This window comes from Sminthopsis crassicaudata, chromosome 4 (assembly GCF_048593235.1).
Source record: "Sminthopsis crassicaudata isolate SCR6 chromosome 4, ASM4859323v1, whole genome shotgun sequence".
NCBI classification, from domain to species: domain Eukaryota; kingdom Metazoa; phylum Chordata; class Mammalia; order Dasyuromorphia; family Dasyuridae; genus Sminthopsis; species Sminthopsis crassicaudata.
The window spans coordinates 28,819,966-28,842,380 of NC_133620.1; the positions used below are offsets into that span (position 1 = coordinate 28,819,966).

The window sequence follows — 22,415 nt, forward strand, 5'->3', positions numbered from 1 at the left end:
GCTACATAACCCTAAAGGGCCTTAGAAAGCCCAGCGATGATCACTGATGAATACCCTGAGCCCAGGATGCCCTGGAGGCCTGGGGGGGGCCTTCCTCCCTCTCCCTCTCTTTCTTTCTGGTGTCATGGAGGGATGGGACTGGCTGCTCAGAATCCTCTTCAGGGAGGCAGCAGGAGGGGCAGCATGGGGGGTTGGGTTCAAGCCTCACTTCTCACAGTCCTGGCTGTGTGACCCAGGAGTACAAGACCCCAGAGACTTCCTGCTCCAGAGGGCCTCAGAAAGCCTCACCCTGCTTCCCTGCTGCTGCCTCAGCCTAGAGCAGACTCCCTGTCACTCCTCCAGTCACTACCCCAGTGGCTTCTACTTGTTTTCTCTACCAACACTTAATCAATTAACAAGTATCTAATGACTTCTGAAACTATTTGTTCCTGGCACAGGGAGAGAGCCACCCCGGGGAGTACAAAGGCCGTGTGGGGGAGGAGAGGCCCGTCCAGGGAAGGTGGGGGGTGGGGGCTGCGCAGGCCCTGCTCAGGTGACAAGGCACCAGTGGGAAAGTGACTTCCCTTCTCCTCCCCAGACTCATCCCCCATGGTTGGCTCCACCCCTAAGGGATGTAAGGACAAAGCCCACAGAGTCGTCCCCTGGCATCCGCTCCCATGCTTATCCACAGAAAGGAGCCCAAGCTGCACCTGAACAAGAATTCCCTCTACAACATCCTCCACAAGGGGTCGCCCTGCCTCAGACTGGGCCTCCGGGGCAGGAGCTCAGAGCCTGTCCCAGCAGCCCCTTCTTCTCCTGGCCGGCCCCCAGAGCGAGCAAGGGTTTCCTAACATCCGAACATAACCATTGGGGCTCGGGCCTCTGTGAAGACTTTCCTGCCCCCTCACCTGTTGCTGGGCCGGGCCTCAGGGGCCGAGGCCTACAGCCTTCCCAGGCTAGCGGGCAGCTCTGGGGCCACTGAAGCCCAGGCCTGGCCGAGAGTCACCATCATGGGCAGCAGGACGGAAGTGCCCTGAGGAAAGGCCCGGCTCCCTTTTTTCTTTGTGCCACGACGGTGGGCTTCGGACCAGTGCCCCCTCCTCAGGCTCTCCCCATGCTCCAGGCCCGGAGGACTCTCCTGGGCCGGGCCTGTCCCCCCAACCTGCTGACTCAGGCTGACCAAGCTTGTCCCCCCCCCCCCCCAGCCCGGCTTTTATTGAGCCGAAATGTTACTCTGGCCCTCCATGGTCACAGCTCGGCTGCTGCCAGTCTGCACTCCCAGCCTGACTCAGTGTGAGTCAGCCCCTCCCCACCCTGCCTTGGAGGTGCTCCCCCCCTCAGTGCCTCTTGCAGTCATTGAGAAAAACGTTTTGCAGCATCCTGGGCCCTCCTTTGTACCCTAGGGCCTGGCGTGCAGTAGGTGCCTAATAAATGCTTGGGGATAATAAATGCCACCCCGGGGTGGCACAGATCCTTGTGGGTCCCAGGATGGGATAATAGCTGCTAGATAATTAGATTTCCTAAATTATACAACGAACTTGCCACTGTTACTTATTACTTCTAATTATTCTTTTAAAAGTCCAACAGGTCTTGGATTCCATGGTCCGGGGAGCTCCCTGGCACCGGGCCTGGCACGGGCATGTTTGGGGCAGCGGTAAGGGAGAGTGCAGGGCGGGGGAATTCTCGGCCCTGAGGGGCGGCTCTCATCCCTTTCCCACCATGACATCAGGGAAATGGGGGTGGGGTGGGGGAGAGGCTCCAGGCCGGAGGTTTGTGGGGGGTGGGGCTCTTGCCCCCTAACCCCGGGAAAGTGCCGAGTCATGCTGAACGCGTGGATGTAGGGAGAGGAGAGGAGAGAGGCGGGGCTTTGGGGAAGACACGCCCCCGCCCGCCCTCAGCCTCTCGCGAGACCAAGGGTTTATAAAGGCGGAGCCGGGCGCACCACCCTCGCGTTCTGCTGCTCCGCCTCTCGTGTTCCCCTTTCTTCTGAAGCTGTCTGCCGGGCTCAGCGGGTGAGGCCGGGGAGCTAGCGGAGCCTGCCGGGGAGCTGGGCTTGCAGCCCCCACGCGTCCGGCAGCTGGGGTGGGCGGGGGGAGCTCCGAACGTTCTCGAGAAGGCGGATGTCCCCCTCCTCGGCCACTCGAGGGCTCTAATTGGTTGCTGTGTTCACCTGCTCCACGGGGTCGGGGCGTGTGTTCGGGAACCTTCGGGTGGGGGGCTGGCTTCGGATTGGCAGAGGGAGATAACTTGGGGGCGGGGAGACAGATAGGGAAACTGAGGCATGGGCCCTTTAACTCCGACTGCCTCAGAGTCCCATTCACTCTTGTGACAGCGGAGGAAACTGAGGCTTGGAGGAAAGTTGGAGGCGGCGATTGCTTCCCTTCCTCCTCATTCTCGGCGGTGATGCTGGGGGGGGTTCCCCGTCTTCCGTTTGCCCCCCAGGCGGGGGGGGGGAGCAGCAGCGGGGAGCATGTGGGCCACCCGACCCTCTGGCCTCAGTGTTCTCCTCTGTACAAATGGGCCTCCTGGAGCAGCCCCTGCCCCATGTCCTGAGGCGAGGACCCGCGGGCGGAAGGCTGCTCCCTGCCTGGGGAAGCAGAGGCCATGGGGGGGGCCCTCGGGCCTTTATGCAAAGCTCTGGTCACCTCCGGCCGCCTGCAAAGTCCTCGGCTGTAAAGTGGGCCTGGTAACCCCGCCACGGATCTAGAGAGGAGCCGAGATCACAGCGGTGCAGCCCAGGGCCCTGTGCGGAGTAGGTGCTTCACAGACACCTGTTCGCTCCCGCCCCCTAGTGGTGGATGAGCCCCCGGGCATGGGGGGGGGGCTCGGGGTCCCAGGCTGGAAGTCAGCCCGGCTGTATCCCCATCTGCCTGGCGGTGACCGGGCCGGCAAACAAAACCCCTCCTGAGGATGAGTGCAGGCTGGGGCCGAAACCCTGCGGCGGCCTGCGGAGAAACTCACCCCGGAAGCCCGTGCACGGATTGCCCTCTAGCTTTGGGCGGCTGCCAGGACTTTGCTTTAAGGAAATGGGGTTTTTTAAGGGGCTGGCGACTTGCCGGGTGTGACCCGGAGGCAGAGGGTATAACTGTCCGACCCTTGCTCCAGAGATGGGCGCTTAGTGCGGGGGAGCCTTCCCTGCTCCCCCCCACCCCCGCAGCCGCCTTAGAAGTGGGTGTGCTGCCCCCCTCCCCAGTCTCACTTCTTTCTCCGCCCCCAGTTGCTGTCAACATGTCGGCGGGAAATGCTAAGATTGGGTTCCCAGCCCCCCATTTCAAGGCTACAGCTGTTATGCCGGATCGGCAGTTCAAAGACATCAGCCTCTCCGACTACAAAGGTGAGTGGGATGGCTGAGCCCTCTGCCCCCTCTGAGGCTGCGGCCTCCCCCAACCTCTTTGATCTCTGCTTATAATACTCCGCCTCCCCCTCCGCCTCCACTTTTTGTAAAGTAAATTTGTTTTAAAAACTCATTGTTTACAAATCATGTTGAAAGAAAAATCAGAGCAAAAGGGAAGAACCTGGGAGAGGGAAAAAGAAGGGAACTTGGCTTGTGCTGATTTACATTCGATCTCCACGGTTCCTTTCCCGGATTGCCTCCACTTCTGAGAGAGCAGCCCTTAGAACTCACTGCCCCTCCCCCAAGGGAGAGGTCCCCGATGCTCAGGGCATAAGAGAGCAGCTGCAGTTGCCTTTCTCCTGGGAGCTGATGAGCACAAAGAGCCGGGTGGTCGGGCCTGGGGCTTGTAACCAAAGCTGGCCGGCAGAGTAGGGGGCCACATATGTAAGTGCATGGCGCTGCCCCCAGAGGAAAGCCAGTGAGGGCCAGGGGTCCAAGGTGCTGTGGATCTCGTGAGTGACAGCTGAGGAAGGGGATGGCCCGGGCAGATGTGGGGGGAGAAACAATGTTCCTATTGAGGTTGGCACCAGAGGGGATGGCCCATGCATACAGAGCCGCTCTGAGCCTAGGCTTGGCCAGCTGGGTTCCCGGGGTAGAGCCAGGCTTGGCCCAGGGTGGGTTAGAGAGCGCCCCTGGTGCTGAGGAGTGAGTGGTTTTGTTGTTACTGTCGTCAGGCTTTCACCTCCCTGGCTGCCTCCCTTCCAGTCAAGTTCTTAACCCAGTGTTTTTCCCGGTCTCATCCATTTAGTTGTTGGTGCCAGACTGAAGCCTGGCCCAGCCCCCTTTTCTGACCAGGCCAGTTACATGGATGGCATCTCCATGGAGGTCTCTGACCTGGAATTGGAGTCAAGTCCATTACACTGGAGGTGGAGGAAGTCCTGGTGGCAGGCAGGAAGGGGACTGGGAGAGGACGCTGGAGGGCTGGTCCAGGGGCTGTTTTAGAGCAATCCTGTTTTCCTAGCATCCTGACTGGTCCCTGAGCTTCGGTTCCTATTATACAGGAAGATCTCTGCTCTGCTTAGTTAATAGCGGTTAGCTTTCTTGCCCTGGGGTGACCGCAGCTCTTGAGGCTGGCACAGTGGGTGGAGCACTTGAGGTTTAGGTAGTCCTGCCAGGAAATGAGCCTGTACAGGTATGGGGGGAAAGGGCGGAGGGGAGCACTTCAAGGCAGGGGCTGGGATCTGGGACAGATAGCCTCGTGCTCCATCCTTGTAACTAGCTTGTTACTTGTCTGTGCACAGGCCTGCCTGGCATTGCCAAGCATTGCACGGTCCTTCTGGGCTGGAGATTGCCTTGGTTTCCTCTCAAGGAGCATTCCTTGGGGAGCAGTCTGGCCTCTTGGACCCTTATATCTGCTGGGTATGAGTGAGTGTGGTTTCGATTGCAATTGCCAGTTTATAGTGTTCATCTTACTGGGGCCAGATCGGGTGGCCTGAGCTCACCAGTCCCCTTTCCCATCCAGGAAAATACGTCGTGTTGTTCTTCTACCCCTTGGACTTCACCTTCGTGTGCCCCACGGAGATTATTGCGTTCAGTGATCGGGCTGAAGAATTTAAGAAACTCAACTGCCAAGTGATCGGTGCTTCAGTGGACTCCCACTTCTGTCACCTTGCCTGGTAACTACCCCCAGGGTGACTGGCTTGGCTGGTGGGTGCTGCTGGGCCTTGGGGTAGCACAAGGGGAGGGCAAGGCTTTCCTGCCCTCATTAAGTGCACAGATTGAGCAGGAGCTCCTCAGGACCAGTCAGTAAACACTTCCCAGCTTCTCCCCCTTTTTTGGAGGTAGAGGTCCCCCAAATCAGTCTGTCATGAGAAACCATGTGTCTACAGCACCTTCCATGTGCCGGGCAGGCACCACATCAAGTGCTGAGGATACAAGCAAGAAAAGGCAAAAAACAAGACTTGTTAGAGGGAGGACAGGGGAGACAATGTTGAAGTGCAAACAGGTTTTAGACAATGAATGAGAAGTAGTTTCATTGGGAATGGGGGACTAGAAGCTTCTTGGAGAAGTTGAAATTGGAAGGGAAGCCCACAGATGAGGAAGGAGGGAGAGCATGGCTGGTGAGTGGAAGGGAATGCCCTGGCCTTGCTGAGGAATCTAGAGGCAAAGGGGCTGCTGCTCCTGCAGGCCACAAATGGACTGGTACATGCCTGGAAAGTTAGTTTACACCCCATTGAATTTATAAGCACCTTAGGGCAGATGGTGGAGTTCTTTTGTCTTCATGAGGTCAAATAGCTGAATAAAAACTTGCCACACTAGTTAAGTTGCGGTTTGTCTTGTTCCTTAATTTTCTTCAGGGTCAACACAAACAAGAAGGATGGTGGCCTGGGAGGTGTGAATATCCCCTTACTCTCTGACCCCAAACGAGCCATAGCTCAAGATTATGGGGTCTTAAAAACCGATGAAGGAATTTCATTCAGGTGAGCACTGCCATAAATTGTAATCGGATACTTTCTGATGGGGTTAAGCAACCGTCTAATTCTTTTTTTTCCCTAAGAGTATTATATTTCTTTCAATTACATGCAAAGATAGTTTTCAACAACAATCATTTTTGTAAGGTTTTGAATACCAATTTTTTTTCTTCCCCCTCCCCCAAGACAGCAAGCAATCTGCTAATAGATTGTTCTTGTACAATCATTTTAAACATTTCCATATTACTCACATTGTGAAAAATATATTAAAACGAAAGAGAAAAACCATAGTAAAGAAAAAGCAAACCCCCCCAAAAGGTGAAAATACTATCTTTTGTAACTCATTTACATGCAGTTCCCTCTCTGCATGTAGATGACATTTCTCATCCCAGATCTATTGGAATGGTATCACTGTATTGCAGTACATTATAATCTGAGATTACTATCTTCATTGTCTTTTATATCTAACCTATTCTGTTGCTCCATCACTAATTTTTAGATGGTAACAAGTGGTTTTGATGATTGCTGCCTTGTAATACAATTTTAGAATTGTTAACTATGACAACCTTCTAATTCTTCTGCTCACCTGGATGCTAGAGCCTAGAAATTGCCAAATGTGGTCCTTGGGACATTATTTCTCTTATATTCAAGATGTGCTTTTTTTTTCCTCTCTAGTTCTATGTAAAACTATCATTTTTCTTTTCGGTCATATGTACAATCATCTTTTAAACATTTCCTTATGAATAATGTTGGGAAAGAAAAAGCCATGAGAGAAGGAAGGAAAAAAAAAAAAGAAAAGTGCTTAGTTCCAGAGCTGCTTCAGTTCACAAACCCCAGAGTGAAGGATTTGGTCATAGTGAGGTACCTTTTCTTCCTTGTTAGGGGTCTCTTCATCATTGATGATAAGGGCATCCTTCGCCAGATCACTATCAATGACCTTCCCGTGGGCCGCTCTGTAGATGAAACGCTGCGGCTTGTCCAGGCCTTCCAGTTCACAGACAAGCACGGGGAAGGTAAGCCTGAGGGAGGGGAAGGTCAGGCAGATGGGAGGAGGGGATGGCCAGGCTCCAGCCATCTGCTGCTGGGCCAGCGGTCCTGGATCTCATTCCAGATGGAGGTTTGGGTGTAGGGGTGCTCTGCATGTGCCCTGTCGGCCTGACTTCTCAAACTGACCCAGACTGAAGGGTGAAGGGTTTAATCCTGAGTTAGGACAGCTCAGCACTTGGCAGCTTCCCCCAGTTAAGCCTGGGCCGATCAAACAAAGGGTTTGGCAGACAGTTTTACCCCAGGATGTTTAGTCCAGGTAACCTGGACCTGGAGTTAGAGGTGGTAAGAGGCTGGCCTGAGCAGAGGGAAAAACGAGGCTTGGGAGTCCTGCTTATCATCTTGTCAGGTGTTGGCAGTGACCTCTACCAAAATAGGTCAAGTTTGAGCAAAAGGGGAAGTAATTAAACCCTCTATTCCTGCTCCTGGTCCTTCTCACTCAGCTGTCAAAGTAGAGAAAGGAAAGGCTTTCTTCCCCATCAGCCTTGGAGCTCTGGAGGTGTGGGGAGTCTGAGGGGGAGGGGGCAGCTTCGAGGTGGAGATGATCTTGGCCTGGGAAGAGTGAAGGCCAGTTGGATAGCAGAGCCAGGAGCTGCTCCTGCCTGGGGTGCCAGAGGAACTGACTTCCCCTCCCCCATCAGTTTCTTCAGTTGTGTCAGACTTATAATTATCAGGGAACAGATAATCAGAGAGAGGAAAGGATATTTAAGGATTTTAGACACTTTGGAGACTCCTCCTCTGTCCAGGAGGCCCAGGAAAAGGGACAGGCAGAGGGGCTCCCAGGTCACAACAGGTGGATACAGAGTGAAGACCCTGCTGGCCCTGGGTATGGGGATGGCTCCTTGAAGTTCTGATGCCCCAGGAAGCCTTTGTAGTCACTTGCTATTGCGGAGACCTTGAAGCACTTGTCCAGGAGCAGAGGAGAGACAGGAAGGGCTCCACTGAGGCGTGGGAAGAGAAACACAGCCACAGTGAGCTGGACTCATGGGATTCTTTGGCCAGTGAGGGTCTCCAGACTTTTGGCCCCTTGCTTTTCCCTAAGATAGTCTTGTTTGGTGACCAAAGAGCAGGGCACTTGTGGACGGGGTTGGTAACCCAGCTAGCTTCAGGGGAGTTAGAGATGGCAGCTCCCCAAATGTGGGAGCTGGCTTGGACCACTGGAGAGAGGCTGGCATTCAGGTCTGCAAGGATCCCTGCAGGTTAAGGGACTTGGCCAGGATCAGTTGGTGTCTGAGCTGTCAGCTGCTTCAGGGACTGGTCTAGCACAAGAGCCTTTCTGAGGCCCCTTTGAACTTTGGGTTCTCCCGGCACCATGAGGAGGGACGTGTCCTGGGTCGAGTCCTCCCTCTCCTCTCCCTCCCAGCCAAGCCTGTGGTTTTCTTTGTGGCCCTTGTGCTGGAGCGTCCACCTATCCCTCAGGAGTGAGCTTCTGAAGGTGGCAGGAAGGGCTCTGGGTCACTGAGGAGGCTCATCCTTTTGTCTTTCAGTGTGCCCTGCTGGCTGGAAACCTGGAAGCGATACCATCAAGCCCGACGTCCGGGGCAGCAAAGAATACTTCTCCAAGCAGCACTGAGCTGCTCTCTATAGCTAGGGGGGCCTGGCCGCAGGCCCAGAACAAACGTGCATGTGGACGCTGGTAAGGGAGGCCCAAGTGTGGGGTAGCTGGACCAGTCATTTTCTTCGAGACCATTCCTCCTTCCCATTGCCTGTATCTCTCACTCTTAATGACCAAGTGCTGTGTTAACAATGTACCATAGTCAGCCCTCTGGCCTCGAGCTGGGGGATGTTTTGTAGCTCTATTAAACTTGTCTTTAAGAAAACTGGCCCTTGTTTGTGTAGGGGTGACCTCTCTTTGCTTGGGTGAGTCTGAAACCCAAGGAGTGGAGGGTATCCGTGGGAGGACCCACCACCCTCTCACCCGGGCCTGGGGAGGCAAGGGGACCAGAACCAGCAGCCAGGCTGGGTTGGAGGTACTGCTGCTGAGAGGAGATATTAAAACAGCCAGGCTGGGGGGAAGGGGGGAATGGGGAACTGGCCCAGCCAAAAACAAATGGGAAAAGGGTTGCTCTTCAGGAGCCTCTGATCTAAGGTGGAGGAAGGCCTGTGTGATTTGAATGGGAGATAATAGACTGGGACTAACCTGTGAAGGAGGTTGGGAAAGGGTCCCCCCCCCCCCAAGGTGCTATTTGATCATAAACCACAAAGGGAGAGTTGAAGGGGACAGGGCAGTGAGCAGGCTTGGGGGATGGTGGGTGCAAGGGGATTGGTGTTAGGACTAGAGGCAGAGGCCCTTGGCTATTTGGATGCCAGGAAGTCTATTTGATCCATATGTGGATGCCCAGCAGGCCGGTAGAGGTCAGCAGAGGTTGGAGCTTCCTAAATGGGAGAATCCTGACTTGAACTAATTGACTTTGTGCACACCGAGATCCCAGGGGACTGGGGGGGCTGGAGGAACAGAGCAGAACATCTGGTTAGCCAGCCACGTCCTCATCACTGCAGGGAGGCTGTAGGACTAGGGCCTCCAGGTTTAGACCCCGCTGAGGCTATACTCGCCAAGTGGGCTATGAACCCTTCTTCCAGACTCCAGAGAAGCTGAGGGGCCCACTAATGTGGGCAAATCCACAATTGATAGGAGTTGCTGGGAAGATCCATGGAGGAAAGGCTGTCTTTGGAGAGGCGACAAACGTGGAGCTGCCTCCTCCCAGAAGCCTGCTCAGATGGCCATGGCAGGCTCACAGTATCCAATGCCTCAGGTTTGGGGAGGCCAGGACACCCCTAACAGCCCTCTTCCTCACAGAGAACTGAATCAGTAGTTCTTGCTCCTTAACTCCCCACCCCTCCACCTGAAGAGGGTAGCACCTTCCCTCTGCATCTCCCCCAAAATAAGTACCAAAGTTAACAAGGCTTTAAAGATATGCAAATCTTTACTATTACACTTATATTATCTCTAGAACTTCACATTAACCCTGCAAGGCTTTATTAGCAGCTTTATTTGACACAGAAAATCAGTGTGTACTCCAAGGGAATTAAGTGTGACTCTCAGGACACTGCCCAAAAAGCCAAGGTCACAGCCTCCACAGGAGGAACCCTGTTAGAAGGTCTACCTAGGGCCCTGTCCTCTCCCAGGCCCCACAAAAGACTCTCCAGGCAAGATCCTTGGACACAACCAAATGCAGTGAAGCAAGGCCTTAGAGGCCACTGGGCCACAGCTTCCCCATGGGTAAAGCATCAATCATAAATCTACCTTCTGAGAATTAGGCTGTAGTAGTGAGGGCAGCTGATTTTTGCCAAAGTACGAAAGGCTAGAGATGGGGGAGGGGGTTTCCCCACTTGGGTGAGATGCCATGATCCACTTGAGGAAGCAGGTTCTGCTGGAGGCCAGACTGGCCTTGTTATTTAGTGCAGCAATCCCCAGGACCCTCCAGAACCTGAAAGAGCTGCTGGAATGCAGGATTGGAGATGGGGGTCTGACAAGTACAACCCCCACCCTCCCTTAGCCCTTCAGCCCCTTCCCCCAGGGCTCTTCCTCAGCCCTTCTTTGGGAGGGGAGGCAGGGAAAGGAAGGTCAGGTTCTGACCACTATTGTACACAGGAGAAGGACTAGCAAGGAAACTGCTTCCCAGTTCAGCCTGATCCCAACAGGTACCATAAGAATTTCCTATCCATTAAAATCAAGTTCTGTTCCCTCCGGCTCCTGCCCTCCATCCCACAACCAGGCCTTGGTCATAAATTATAAGTGGATAGCAGCTGTGAATGGAGGTGGAAGGGGCCTAGGTACCCTGGGGAACGGTAGCAAGGACCCTTCTGGAGGTAGCCAGACCCATTCCCCAACTGAGGCCCACTGTCTCTTTGGGCTGGGCCTCCAAGCATGTGGAGTTGTCCCTGAGCCCCTCGAGCAGCGCCAGGCGCTGAGCAGGGGGCGTCGAGAAGTAGGCCTTTTGCTCTTCAGAGTAGCGCTCCACAGGGGCCACAGCGTCCCTGTAAGTCCAGTCTCTCCAGCGGAAGTTGAAGCTCTCCAGCAGAGCGATGCGGCCTTCTTGGGTGGGCACACTGTCGGGAGGTGGCAGGGGGGACAGGTGGGGCACCTCCACCCCTGGAAGCAGCAGCACTCCCCGAATAGCAAACCAGCCCCCGTACAGTGGGTGGATGCACACTCCGGCAATTTTCTGAAGGAAAATAGAGTGCAGACTGAGGCCTTCATCTTCACCCCTCATCGTATTCCTGGTCCCCACTGCAGCTTTCCTTATTTTGGGAAATGGAGGAGGGGACCCACCTCAGGGACCCCAAATCCCCAGGAACCCTTTGAAAGCATTCCTTATACTCCCTTCACCACCTCCTCCAGCCCATAGCTGTTCCCCCATCCTCCTCAGCACAGCAGGTCCCTCTCTATCATATCTGGCCCCCGGGGAGGCTGAACTCTGAATCCCAAGCAAGGAGGGCTAACCCTTCCTCATCTCAGCCCTGGGCTTCACTCCGACGGACAGAGGGGCTTGGGAGCGGTGCCATGAGGAGAACCAAAGGCAGAGCAGGAGCCAGGATTCCTGCTTCCTCCCCCCATCCCAGGGAAGGCTGGCTGGAGAAGACTGCTGCAGCAGTCATTTTAATTGGGCCTTCCCTTCTACCCTCTGGGCTCCACCTGGGGGCCTCATATGAGCACCCAGTCCTTGCCCCCCCAATCCACCAACCTTCTTTCCCCAAGGGTCAGATTCCACATCTTGCCGCTGGTAGTAGTAGGCAGCCCCTGCCACGTGGGCTGCTGTCTGGGCCAAGATTTTGGGGCGCCGGTTGGGGTGCATGTCATAGTCAGTGATGAAGTCTATCTTCTGTTCTGGAAGGCTCTGGGGCAGGGACAGAGATAGATTGCATAAGCAATGGTGCCCTCCCTAGCTGCCTAGGAAGAGCCCTCTGTCTGAGGTGAAGGGTGTAAATGGCAGAGGGCATTGAAGTCTTGATTTTGGTCCTGCAGAGGCTGGCAGTGGGGCAGGGCCTGGGATAAATGCTGACTCAGGAGAGGAGCCAAAGGCAGAACATGGAGGTTTCTGGAGGGTATGGCTTTGGAATGAGGAGTCCCAGCCAGGGAGTTATGGGAAAGGGTAGATACAGGGAGGCTGGGCTGGAGATGGGAACAGGGGGCACCTGATGCAACTCAGGGTCCAGAGAGGGGAAGTCCCTTTTTTGGGGTTCTACAGGAGGAGTGGGGGCTTGGTCTTACCTTCTGAAGATTGGTGAGATGGTGGGCTACACACTGGTCCACAGGGTCCTTCAGAGGCTGCAGGTGGTCACTCTGCAGGAAGGGCTTCAGGGCTCGGTCAAACATGGCAGGGGTGCTGAGGACCACAAAAGCAAGTGTAGGCCCCGGCAGGGGCAGCTGGAAGGCTGGAGGCAGCAATGCATTGTACCATCCCACCTGGGCAGAGAAACAGGGCCGGCTCAGAAGAGATTCACCACTTCCACCCTTCCTGGGGCCCTGTGGCCCAGCTCTGGAGTCCTGGCCACTGACACAGGCCTTGTGACTTCCAGTCACCTCGGGCTCAAGTGATGCTCAGGGTGCAACCTCTGTGAGGTCGAGTGGCCCTTGGCCGGTTTATTTGGCTGGCCCCATCCTGAGCTGAGTGACCCTGAACCAGGACCTTCCTCTCAGTGTCCCGACTGGAACACTCCCCTTTTTGGGCAAGGCTACAACATACTCGAGCTCCCAAGGCAGCGCTGGCTGCTTGCCCTCTGCAGGGGAGCTGGCAGGAAGCAGTCAGGTCAGATTAAAAATGCAAGGGCTGGTCCTGCCTGGAGGGGAGGGACTCTGAGCAAAGGCACAGCAGCCAGTCCTGCATCTAAGGGGATTAAGGCCAACTTTAGTCAAAGTCAACACCAGGCTCAAGGTCAGTACTAGGCCCCACTGCCTGGAAGCTCAGGATTTAGGCCAGGGGTTCTCAAACTCTGGTCAGCGGGCCAGATGCGGCTCACTGAGGACATTTATGTGGCCCGCCAGTTATGGCAAATAGGCTGAGGGGGCGGAGACAGTGGGAGCTTTTGTTTTTACCATAGTCTGGCCCTCAGCAGATTGAGGGACAGTGAACTGGCCCTATTTAAAAAGTTTGAGGACCACTGATTTAGACCACGATGTTCCTGGGAATTTTCATTGTAGGTTTTTTCAAGTGATCTGTGAATGCTGTTTGTATTTCTGCCCTCCCATTCTAAGAGATCTGGCAGCTTTCTTTTATAATATCTTGTTCTAGCTCTGGTTTTGGTCCTGGCTTTCAGTCTAATTATCTCTTCTTGATCTATTTTAATATGAAATATTTTTTTCTATTTTTGTCTATCTCTTTGACTTTAGAAAAAATATTTCTTACTGCCTCATTAAGTCATCTGTTTGGTCCACGGTAAGTTTCAAGAAATCTGCTGCTTGGATAAGATTTTAGATCTCTTGTGCTAAGCAGTTAATTTTTCAAGTCTTATCCCGTAATTCTAATTTCTTTCCTCTGGTACTCTTTTCAACTATAAAATAACTTTTGAAAAAAGGGCTTCCTTTAATTATTCAGGAATTCTAGCTGACCTTCTGGCCAAGGCATATTCTTGATGCTTTGCTTGTAGATGTTTAGTCATTTTCTTTTTCTAAGTATCCTAGCATCCCTATTAGCATAATTGCTTTTTACAATGGGAGCCTTTTTTGTTGTTGTTGTTCCCTTATTTTTCCTTGCTTATTTCTCCATTTAACGCCCAGATTCTATGCCCTTCTGGAGGAAATGTTTGGGCCATGTTGAGTCCCGTTTCATTCCTATTTCATACTCTCTTAGTCCTGTACTTGTTTCCTCTGGGTATTCCTTAGTGCTGCCATTCAAAGATCTCAGAAAATCAGGCTGGAAACCTGTAGTGTTCTGGTTGGTTTTCCGGAGGTCTCTGGACCAGCAGAGTAATCATCACAAGAATAGCCAGAGATAAAGTCCAATTCCTTATTGTCTCCTTCACAGCCGTCCCCTTGCCTGGGGCCTGGCCAGCTTTCTGGAGCCCTCCGGAATGGGTCTGGGTTTCTGTTGGGGAGGCGGGAGGAACCCCACAGTCTTGAAGTCTCCCTGAGTCCAGGAGCTTGGGCTCCAGCCTCCAGTCTCCTTCCCCAGTCTGTTCCAGTCCTATTCCATCCCCCTCTGGGTGGGATTGTGGCCTATTAAATACTCTATTACAATTAAATCCATTCACCACACTGAGTATAAGCCAATCATATCACTGGGGAACCATTATTTGTCCTAAGATTAAATCAATCACACAGCTAGAGAACTAGTAATCACTGTGCTAACCCAGAAACCATTGTCTCCTCGGTCCCACCGAGTTAGCACCTTGTAGGAGTCCTGGCCCGTCACACCAGTACCTGTAAGCTCTCTCTGCGCCCAAAGCTGCTCAGTTCGGGGTGACGTCGGATCACTGCCCCCTTTCCACGCTTCGGAGCCCAGCCGCCTGGGACTGCCCCCGTGGGAGCTGCAGGGGGGTGGGAGCTCCCTGGGAGGTCCTGCAGGTTCAGAGCGGGGCGGCCCTAGTCGGAGCTTCCCGCCCTTTGGTTCAGGTGCAGCTTCCGATGAGCTGCAGCCTCGGTGGTTATTTTCTCCTCTGCCTCAGCTCCGGGCCAGTGACTCTCTCAGCCTGCACGTACCCGGTGACCCTGCTCCCCGCCTTAAGCCACAAATCCGCCCCTCGGCTCCTGGTCCTGCCCCTCGTGCAGTCTCTGTGGAATCTGGGCCCCTTCCTGCCCGGGCGTCCAGGGGGCAGATCCCCCTCAGGTCAGTCCTGCTGCAGGTGCCCTCCTGGGGGGCCCCTGCCTCCTGTCGCCACAGCCTTGTGGCCTGTGCCAGCCTTCTGTAAATGGGCCTTGGATTCTGCCATCCGGGCACTGGCTGAGGACTCTCCCTCCCGCCTCTGCCCAGTCTCCGGCCCCGCGGTCAGGCCCCTGCTGGGAAGCCCCTGACCGGCTGGGCTCGGTGCCAGGAGCAGGCACCGGATTTGAGATTTACTGGCAGAGTCTGGGCGGCATCTTGGGGGCCTCAGGATTAATAAGAGTGCCCCAGCTCGCCCCCTCCCTCCCACCCGCCGTCCTGGGGCTTTCTGACAGTCAGAGAGCCAGGCTGGTGCCCAAAGGGCCCCACACCCCCCAGGGCCACCTCACAACCTTCCCTCCCCGCACGCCAAACACGTTTCCCCCTCGAGACACGTGCGGCGCCGCGCATGCGCACCTGGAAGGGGTGCACCTCGAAGCCAAAGGGTTCCAGCGTAGCTCGGATGCGACCCTCCAGTTCAGCCGCTCCCGATTCCATGGTTCTGTGCTAGGCTCCCTGCGGCCCGCGCACTTCTAGGCGCAGCTCCCATCGGTTAGGAGGTGTAGTTCGTTGCGCAGGCGCGCTGGGCCAACGGCTTCGCAGCTCAGCTGCCCGGCCTTCCACGCTGCCACCGTCGACGGGTGGGGCGCGCGCAAGGCTTGCTGGGAGTCGTAGTTCGATAGCCGTACGGAGCCCGTTGTGACCGCGAGAAGCGGATTCGGTGTTCCAGGGGGGCTCGAGGCAGCGCCGGCGCGCTGGGCTTGAACTGCGCAGCCTCGGGGAGGGAGGGGGAGGATTAGGGGCCATGGCTCCGGGGTCGGGGGGCCGGGCGCTGGCGGCGGCGCTGGCGGCGGGCCCGAAGCTTTGGAGCCCCCCCTAAGCCCCGTGCTTCCCGGCACAGGCTTCCGCGGCAGCCCCGCCTCCCACCCTGAGAGTCTCGGCCAGGCTACGGGGCAGGCCTGGCCTGACCCTCGGGGAGCCCTGCGCAGCCCGCTCGCTGCTAGGGCCGGGCCAAGGGCCGCCGCCCCGCGCCGCTCCCCGGCTGGAGCCCTCGGGTCCCAGCTGCGGTCGGCCACCCTCCGCCCTGGAGCCGCCGCGCCCGGTACCGTCCCAGGTGTCGGAGGAGTCCAACTGGGCTGAAAAGCTCGACTCCCTGCTGCAGGCTTCAGACGGCAATGTGGCCCGCATCAAGGTGGGCGGGGAGCGCTGCAGGCCCCAGGCTCGTACCCCGCGCCTCTCCTGCCGGTCCTGGGGCCCCGACACCCGGGCTTAAGCGAGCGCCCGCCCCGCCTCTGGGGCGGAGCTCTGGGGGAGACTCCTCCCCCAGGAGCCGCCTGGCCCCACCCCTCCATTAAGTTCTGACTTGAGCCCCGCCTCCTAGGGGGGGAAAGCTCTTCGCTGGATCACGGCCCCCAGGGTGGGCAGGAGCCTGATGGTGCCAACAGTCTTGGCCCAGCCCTCCCCCCCCCAGGTAGCGGGGGCCCCTTCCGTTGGCCTCGGTCCTGAGGGTCTCCTTTGCCCTTTTCTTGGGGGGGGAAGGGCCGCCTTGGAAGTTGGAGGGCTCGGAATGTGGGCTCGGCCCCTCCCCCATGGCTAGTTTGCTTCTCCTGGTCCCGGCCTGGCAGGGGGGGGGGGCGCTCGGAGCGCCCGGTCTTGCTCCGGGGCAGGATGGGCCGCGCTGACGTTTCCCTTGTCACTTTCCCTCCTGCTCTGCAGCAGCGGCTCTGCCCCCTTGGGGTCTCTTCACCTGGTGATTGTAAGTGTGTCATGCTCCGCCCCTTCACACGCCAGCCCAGTCCCGTCCCTCGGGCTCCTTTTCCACTCTGCCCCCGCTGCCCATGTCCTCCTGTCCTCTGCCCCCGAGGGAATGTGCCCACCCCTGCCTCCGAGGCCCCAGAAGCCCATCTTCCCCCGGGAAAGGCCCTGCTCCATGTGGTCCAGTCTTGGTTTCACCCCTTGCCTTCCGCAGCAAGCCTGGCTCCTTCAGGGTCCTGGGTGCCCCATTCTAATTCCCAAGGGGAACCACCTCGTCAGGTCTGGACCCTGGAGCCCACCCCGGAGGGGCAGGCCTGGGATGACGCCTGCTTCTCCTTGTCGCTGTGGGATGAAATTGCCACTCTTCGGAACCAGCTCCGGACCCAGGCTCAGGTGCGCAGGGGAGTGTCTCAGCGGGATGGGGGCGGGGCCTCCTGCTCCTCTGGATCCGGGGAGACACTTTTCTTCCTGACCGGTCCAGGTGACGGTACTGATGAGTCAGGCTGTCCAGGGTCTGATGGAAGACAGGGAGCGCCAGCGATGCCAGATTGATGAGCTAGAAGGTAACTCCTCGAGCACAGGGTCCTACGGTACGCATCCCTCCCTGAAGTCTGGGCCGGGCCCCCTAGGCTAGTCCCCTCACCGTGGGAGAGGGAAACGGGCTGGCGCGCAGGGATGACGTCCCCGTTACCATCCAGAGGAGCTGGGCCGGCTTCGAGGGGCCCCTGAAGGGCGAGCAAGGCTGGAACAACGAGTGGAAGACCTGAACTCAGAGCTACAGAGTCTCCGTCGACAGCTGCAGGCCCGTCCTGGGGAAGCTGGTGTGACAGCCCTCCTGCGCCAAGAGCTGCAGAATGAGTGAGTGTTTACTGCTGGGACCCACCCCAGCAGCCTGCTGGGGCCCTCCAGGAAGCCCTCCCAGACTTAGATGGGGTTTCCTTCCTGAGTGCTTGTCCTCTGCCCTTGAAGGGGGAGGAGTGGGACTGGCGGGGGGCTCTGCTTCTCACGGTTGGTCCGTCCTGCCTCACTGACCCCTCTGACCCTTCAGTCGCCAGCTGCTGTGGGAGGAGTATGAGGTTGTTCGAGGGGAGCTGAAGCTTCTGCGGGACCAGCTAGGTGAGTGGGGGTCCCTCCCCTGAGCTTCTCTGTGGCCCATTTGAAAGCCTGTTTTCTTCATAAGAGAGTGTGGGGAGGTCGGAGCCAGCCCAGCTCCAATCCTGGCTCAGCCACTTAGTTGCCAGTGTGACCGAGGGCAAACTGAGTGTCCTCATCTGCAAAATGGGGCCATTGGGTGAGATGAACTCTTTAGTGAAGTGCTTCCCCTTCCAGAGAGACGGGAGCAGGGGCATTTCTATTGTTCATCCTTTCACCAAGCATTTACTAAGTGTGCGTCCCTAATGGGGGCACGGCTCTGTGACAGGGACTAGCTAGAGACACTGGGGTAAGATCAGGACCTGCCCTTCAGCTGCTGAGGCCTACTAGGGCATCTAAGGACACAGGCATCCATCAGTGTAGCAGTGAGGTGCCCACGAGGGAGGAAAATAAACTGGAAGGAATTCTTTCAGGTGCACAGGGGACAGGGAGGGCATTCCAGTCCTTGGGAACAGCCTAAGCAAAGGCCTGGAGGCTGGAGAGCACAATCTGGATTCAAGGTAGAAAGTTACCTGTGCAGAGGAAAGGAGCCACATAAGATTAAGAGGGCTTCACTTAGGGGCTTTGGACTTTCCTGAGGAAGCAATAGAGAATTCTGAAAGTACTGAAATGGTTGGCCAGACTGAGGGCTGGTGAGAGAGGGTAAACCTCATCACTTTTGGGATCTTCTGGGGCTCAGTTCTTAAACTGAGTAAATGTTCCTCCTGAGCGAAAGACCAAGTATTGAAGGGAGGGAGGAGGGAAGGAAAGAAGGAAAAAGGAGAAAAGGAAGGAGAGGAGAGAGAAGGAAGAGAAAGGAAGAAAGAAGGGAAAAGAAAAGGAAAGAGGAGAAAAGGAGAGGAGGAGGGAAGAGGAGAGAGGAAAAGAGAAAGTTAGGAAGGGAAAAGGAGAGGGGAAATAAAGGAGAAAAGGAGAGGAGGGAAGAGACATAGAAAAGGAGAAAGAAGAGAAAAGAGAAAGGAAAGAAAAGAGGGGAGGAAAGCAGAAAGGAGAGAAGGGAAAAAGAAAGGAAAGGAAAGGAAGGAGAGGAGAGGAGGAGAGGGGAGGAAAGGAGAGAAGGGAAAAAGAAAGGAAAGGAGAGGAGGAGGAGGAAGGAAAGAAGAAAGGAAAGGAAAAAGGTGAGAGAAAGGAAAGAGAAGGAAAGGAGAAAAGGAAGAGGAGGAAAGAAAAAAGGGAGCAAAGGAGAAAGGTAAGAAAAAAGAAAGGAAAGAGAAGGAAAGAGGAGAAAAGGAAGAGGGAAGAGACAAAGAAGGGAGAAAAGGAGAAGAGAAAAGGAGAGAAAGGAAAGAGGGGGGGAAGAGGAAAGGGGAAAGAGGACAGAAGGGAAGAGGTTGAAGAGGGAGAAGGAAGGAAGCTGCTGTTCCTTTCCCGTTGCCCCTCACTGCCACGGACCAGGTTGCTGACCCTCCCCTCCCACAGGCCAACAGCAAGAGTTGTTACTGAGACAGATGGCTGAAGCCCGGCAGGCTCAGGGGCGCAGTTGGAAGGTAAGGGTCCTGAGCTTCCTGCTCCTGAAGGACAAGTCATCTTGGAAAGGCATCTTGAGATGGGGCCCTTGATTGCACTTGGGCCCAGCTCAGATGCTTTTCTACTCTGCTGATAGAAGGGTGGGTGCCCTGGAGAAATGGTCTGCTCCCCCCACCCCAGCAGCCCCTTAGGGCTCCCTCCCACCATCCCCTAAGTTCCCCCACCCTATCCCCTGGATCCCAGCTTGTTTAGAGCACTGGGGGGGGGGGGGGAAGAGGGAGAAGGGCCTGAGGGAAGGGCATGTTCTGGGCTCATTACCACCCGCAGCCTGTGCCTGGGCAGGTGCTGGAGCAGGTCCAGAGTGATCAGGAAGGCCACAGCCGCGTGGTGGACGCTGCCAGGGTGGAGGCCAGAGACATTCGGCAGGAGATCAATCTTCTCAGGTCTGGGGCCAGGCTGGGGCTGGGAGGTAATGGGCCCCCCACCCCCGCCTCCACCCAGGGGACACAGTGCTCCTGGGCAGGGGCTCAGGGAGGAAGCAGACGGAGCTGGCTTTGGGAGGTGACTGGACTTTTCCTTTTGTTGAGCCCAGAGCCTGGGTTCCCTCTGCTCCTGCAGGGGCCCAGCCCATACAAAATACCAAGGAGGACAGGAGTCATCCTGTAGGACAGAGCTGTGAGGGGCTCCATGGCTGGAGGGCCTGGATCCTAAGCCCAGTCCTGCTGCTGGCCACAAATATAGCAGCTCCTGAGCCTAGAACTGGGAGGAGACAGCTGGCCCATCTCTAGGCCTGCCCCTCTGGGAGGGGAGCTTTCACCTGTGAGAGAGGGGACCTGCCTGGGCTCCTGCAGCTGGAAGGCCTTTGGGCCAGGCTCTGAAGCCATGTCTCCTTGTCCCCTGTCCAGAGCATAGTGAAGAGACCCGAGTTCAAATTTTGTGTGTGACTGACCCTTAACCTCCATGTGCCTCAGGCTCCTCTTTTGTAAATTGGGAATAATAATAACATATTAAGAGCAGCTAGGTGGTGTAGTGGACAGAGCACCAGCCCTGAAGTCAGGAGGACCCAAGTTCAAATTAGGCCTCCGACACTTAATACTTCCTGGCTGTGTGAACCTGGGCAAGTCACTTAGCCCCAATTGCCTCAGGAAAAAAAAAAGATAACATAATAATAAACTCAGATATTTATAAAGCTCTTTTCAAACCTTAATGTGTCAGGTTAATCTAGCAATTACTGCTATTAATGGTAATTATGAATATGTTCTTTTCCTTGTCTTTCTCCCCCCTTTCCCTCCAGGGGCTTCACTGCCTGGTGGAGCACTTGCCTAGGGGCAAGAAGAGCTGAGCTTGTCCTTTTAGGTGACCAAGAGCAGGCTGCTTCACCTTGGGAGCAGCTTATAAAACCCAGTCAGTCAGTTAACACTGAGTGCCTTCCTGGGCCCCCTGTGGGGAAGCAATGCCTTTGAGTGAGCCCCTTCACATCAGTCAGATGACCTCAAGGTAGAAAGGTTCCCATCCCAGGATGCCCACTGTGCTAGGGGCAAAAGCTAGCAGTTGCCTCTTCCTTATGCAAGGGCTCCTACTCAAAGCTGGAATAATTAATTCTACATCTCCACCCCCATAGTTTCTGGGACTCTCACTTCCCACTTTGGAGAAACTGAGTCAGTCCCAGTGTTAGGGAAGGTGGGGACCGGCTCCCATAAGGCTGTGATGGTATCAGCCTATGACCCCTTCCCCGGGACTCTGTTGCCTGACTCTGAGGGCCGGGCCCCCCACAGGGCCATGGTGTGTTCTCTGCAGGCCCAGTTTCGAGGAGAACCCCCTCCCCGTCCAGACTCTGCCATTTCTAGCTCTGACTTAAGCCTCCTAGACAGTGACAGCAGCTGGGACATACCTTCTCGGGATCCTGGTGAGTGAGCTGGCCAGCCTAGAAGTGCAGGGTCCCCTCCCAGCCTGCCTCCTCCACCCAGCACACTTGTATCTCCCTGCCGCTTGGACCTTGGAAGTGACCCTCTTTTGCTTTCAGACAGGCTGGGCTCAGATCAGCTTTTGGTCTCCTCTGCTCTTAAGGACCCCAGCCACAAGTCCCTTTCTTTCCTCTACACCCCTTCCCCCCCATCCCTGTAGCTATCCCTGGGGACTTTAAAATGGCTCAGAGTACGGGGTCCCTGAAAGTCCCTTCTCTGACTGCTGGCCTGGGCCTGCCCCCCTCAGCCATGCCAGCAGAACCTCACAGCAACACTGAGTCCAGCACCGAGTCCGGCCCAGAGACCAGCGCTGCCCGGCCTCCTGTGAAGAGCCCCCAGACATCTGACCGGTTGAACAAAGCACCAAAGCTGCTCCTTGGTGACCTCTGAATGGGCCAGCCAACTCTCCATGCCCTGGCTTGCTGAAGGACAACAGAAATCCTCTGGGCATCGGGGAGGGAAAGCAGAGAGAAGCAGCTCATCCCCAGGAGCCTTCCCTCCCCCCAGAAGATTTCTTTTGCTGGCCCCAAATCGCTGCACTCTGCTCCCTGGTTCCCCTCTTTCTCTTCTCATCTCCTCTAAGATTTCTTCCTTTTCCCTATACTTCAAATCTGAAATAAAAAAATGTTAACTATCTCCACGCCCACTGTAGTCAGAAGTTCCCTCACCAGGGTGTAAGCAGAGCGTGGAGTAGCAGGCACACAGAGAATCAGGGGGGAGTCAGTGGGTGGGGCTTCATTTCTCCTCCATCCTGGGCAGGAAGGAGTAGTAGGCCTTTGCTGGCTCCTCCAGCTGCCTTCCATCCCAGCTGTCTTCCCCCCCCCCCCTCCCCCGGGCTGCATGTCTTCCTGCCAGCTTCTGGTGTACCTGAGTGATCAGTAACCCACAGCCCTGCCATGAGCATTAAGAGATAATCATTAAGAAGCTTAAGGAATAGCAATACTTGATGGTCCTAAGGGCTATGGGGGAGGGGTCAGATGGGGTCAGCAGAGTCAGGCCTGAGGAAAGCATCAGGACATGGTCCCACTGGGTAATTTCTGCTCCCAGGGTAGCCTGGTCTAACTCTTAGAAGGCCTCGAACGCTTCCCTACATGCCAGATTACCAGGAACAGATGAACAACTCCGACCAAGGATAGGAGGCAGCCCAAAGAAATCCTGAGCTTTTCCAGGATGCTTCGGACAAAGGGGAGGGCCCTGGGATGCTGACCTGTGCTCCTGAGGCACTTGTTTGACAACGTGCAGGACGTGGCAGACAGGTGCTCGGACCCACTGCTGCCTCAGACCCCGTGTGGCTGCCAATAATTTTAGGCTTCATGATTATGGCTTGGGAAGCCCTGGCTGGGGACCCTGGGGCAAAGGGATTTTCCTTCTGTGCTTTGGAAGAAGCAGCTTTGAGGAATGAATCCAAGCTGAAAAGACATTACCAGTAATGGACTTTGAATTCTAGCTT

General features: G+C 55.8%; 3 protein-coding genes across 8 annotated transcripts; 2 read left to right on the forward strand and 1 right to left on the reverse strand.

Annotated features, from left to right (window-relative positions):
• The first annotated feature begins 1,886 nt into the window (after positions 1 to 1,886).
• On the forward strand, positions 1,887 to 8,648 carry PRDX1 (peroxiredoxin 1). Its single transcript, XM_074266101.1, has 6 exons — positions 1,887 to 1,991; positions 3,197 to 3,313; positions 4,836 to 4,989; positions 5,671 to 5,793; positions 6,667 to 6,797; positions 8,316 to 8,648. The coding sequence occupies exons 2-6, from the start codon at positions 3,208 to 3,210 to the stop codon at positions 8,399 to 8,401; spliced, it is 600 nt and encodes a 199-aa protein (XP_074122202.1). The 5' UTR covers positions 1,887 to 1,991; positions 3,197 to 3,207; the 3' UTR covers positions 8,402 to 8,648.
• A 1,085-nt stretch (positions 8,649 to 9,733) lies between these two features.
• Positions 9,734 to 15,556, reverse strand: MMACHC (metabolism of cobalamin associated C). The gene is made up of 4 exons (XM_074266100.1): positions 15,045 to 15,556; positions 12,041 to 12,235; positions 11,514 to 11,666; positions 9,734 to 10,994 (listed from the first exon to the last, which is right to left on the reverse strand). Exons 1-4 carry the CDS (start codon positions 15,123 to 15,125, stop codon positions 10,599 to 10,601), a joined length of 825 nt encoding a protein of 274 aa, XP_074122201.1. The 5' UTR covers positions 15,126 to 15,556; the 3' UTR covers positions 9,734 to 10,598.
• CCDC163 (CCDC163 homolog) lies at positions 15,284 to 21,601 on the forward strand. 6 transcript variants are annotated; one of them, XM_074266095.1, is made up of 11 exons: positions 15,284 to 15,819; positions 16,009 to 16,098; positions 16,344 to 16,383; positions 16,597 to 16,775; positions 16,864 to 16,945; positions 17,081 to 17,240; positions 17,431 to 17,498; positions 18,954 to 19,021; positions 19,344 to 19,444; positions 20,777 to 20,907; positions 21,213 to 21,601. In XM_074266095.1, exons 2-11 carry the CDS (start codon positions 16,060 to 16,062, stop codon positions 21,353 to 21,355), a joined length of 1,011 nt encoding a protein of 336 aa, XP_074122196.1. In that variant the 5' UTR covers positions 15,284 to 15,819; positions 16,009 to 16,059; the 3' UTR covers positions 21,356 to 21,601. The 6 variants fall into 6 exon arrangements, with proteins under 6 accessions (XP_074122196.1, XP_074122194.1, XP_074122199.1 ...); XM_074266093.1 differs by having other exon boundaries at positions 15,292 to 15,819; positions 19,329 to 19,444; XM_074266098.1 differs by having other exon boundaries at positions 15,292 to 15,819; positions 19,356 to 19,444.
• The last annotated feature ends 814 nt before the right edge of the window (positions 21,602 to 22,415 follow it).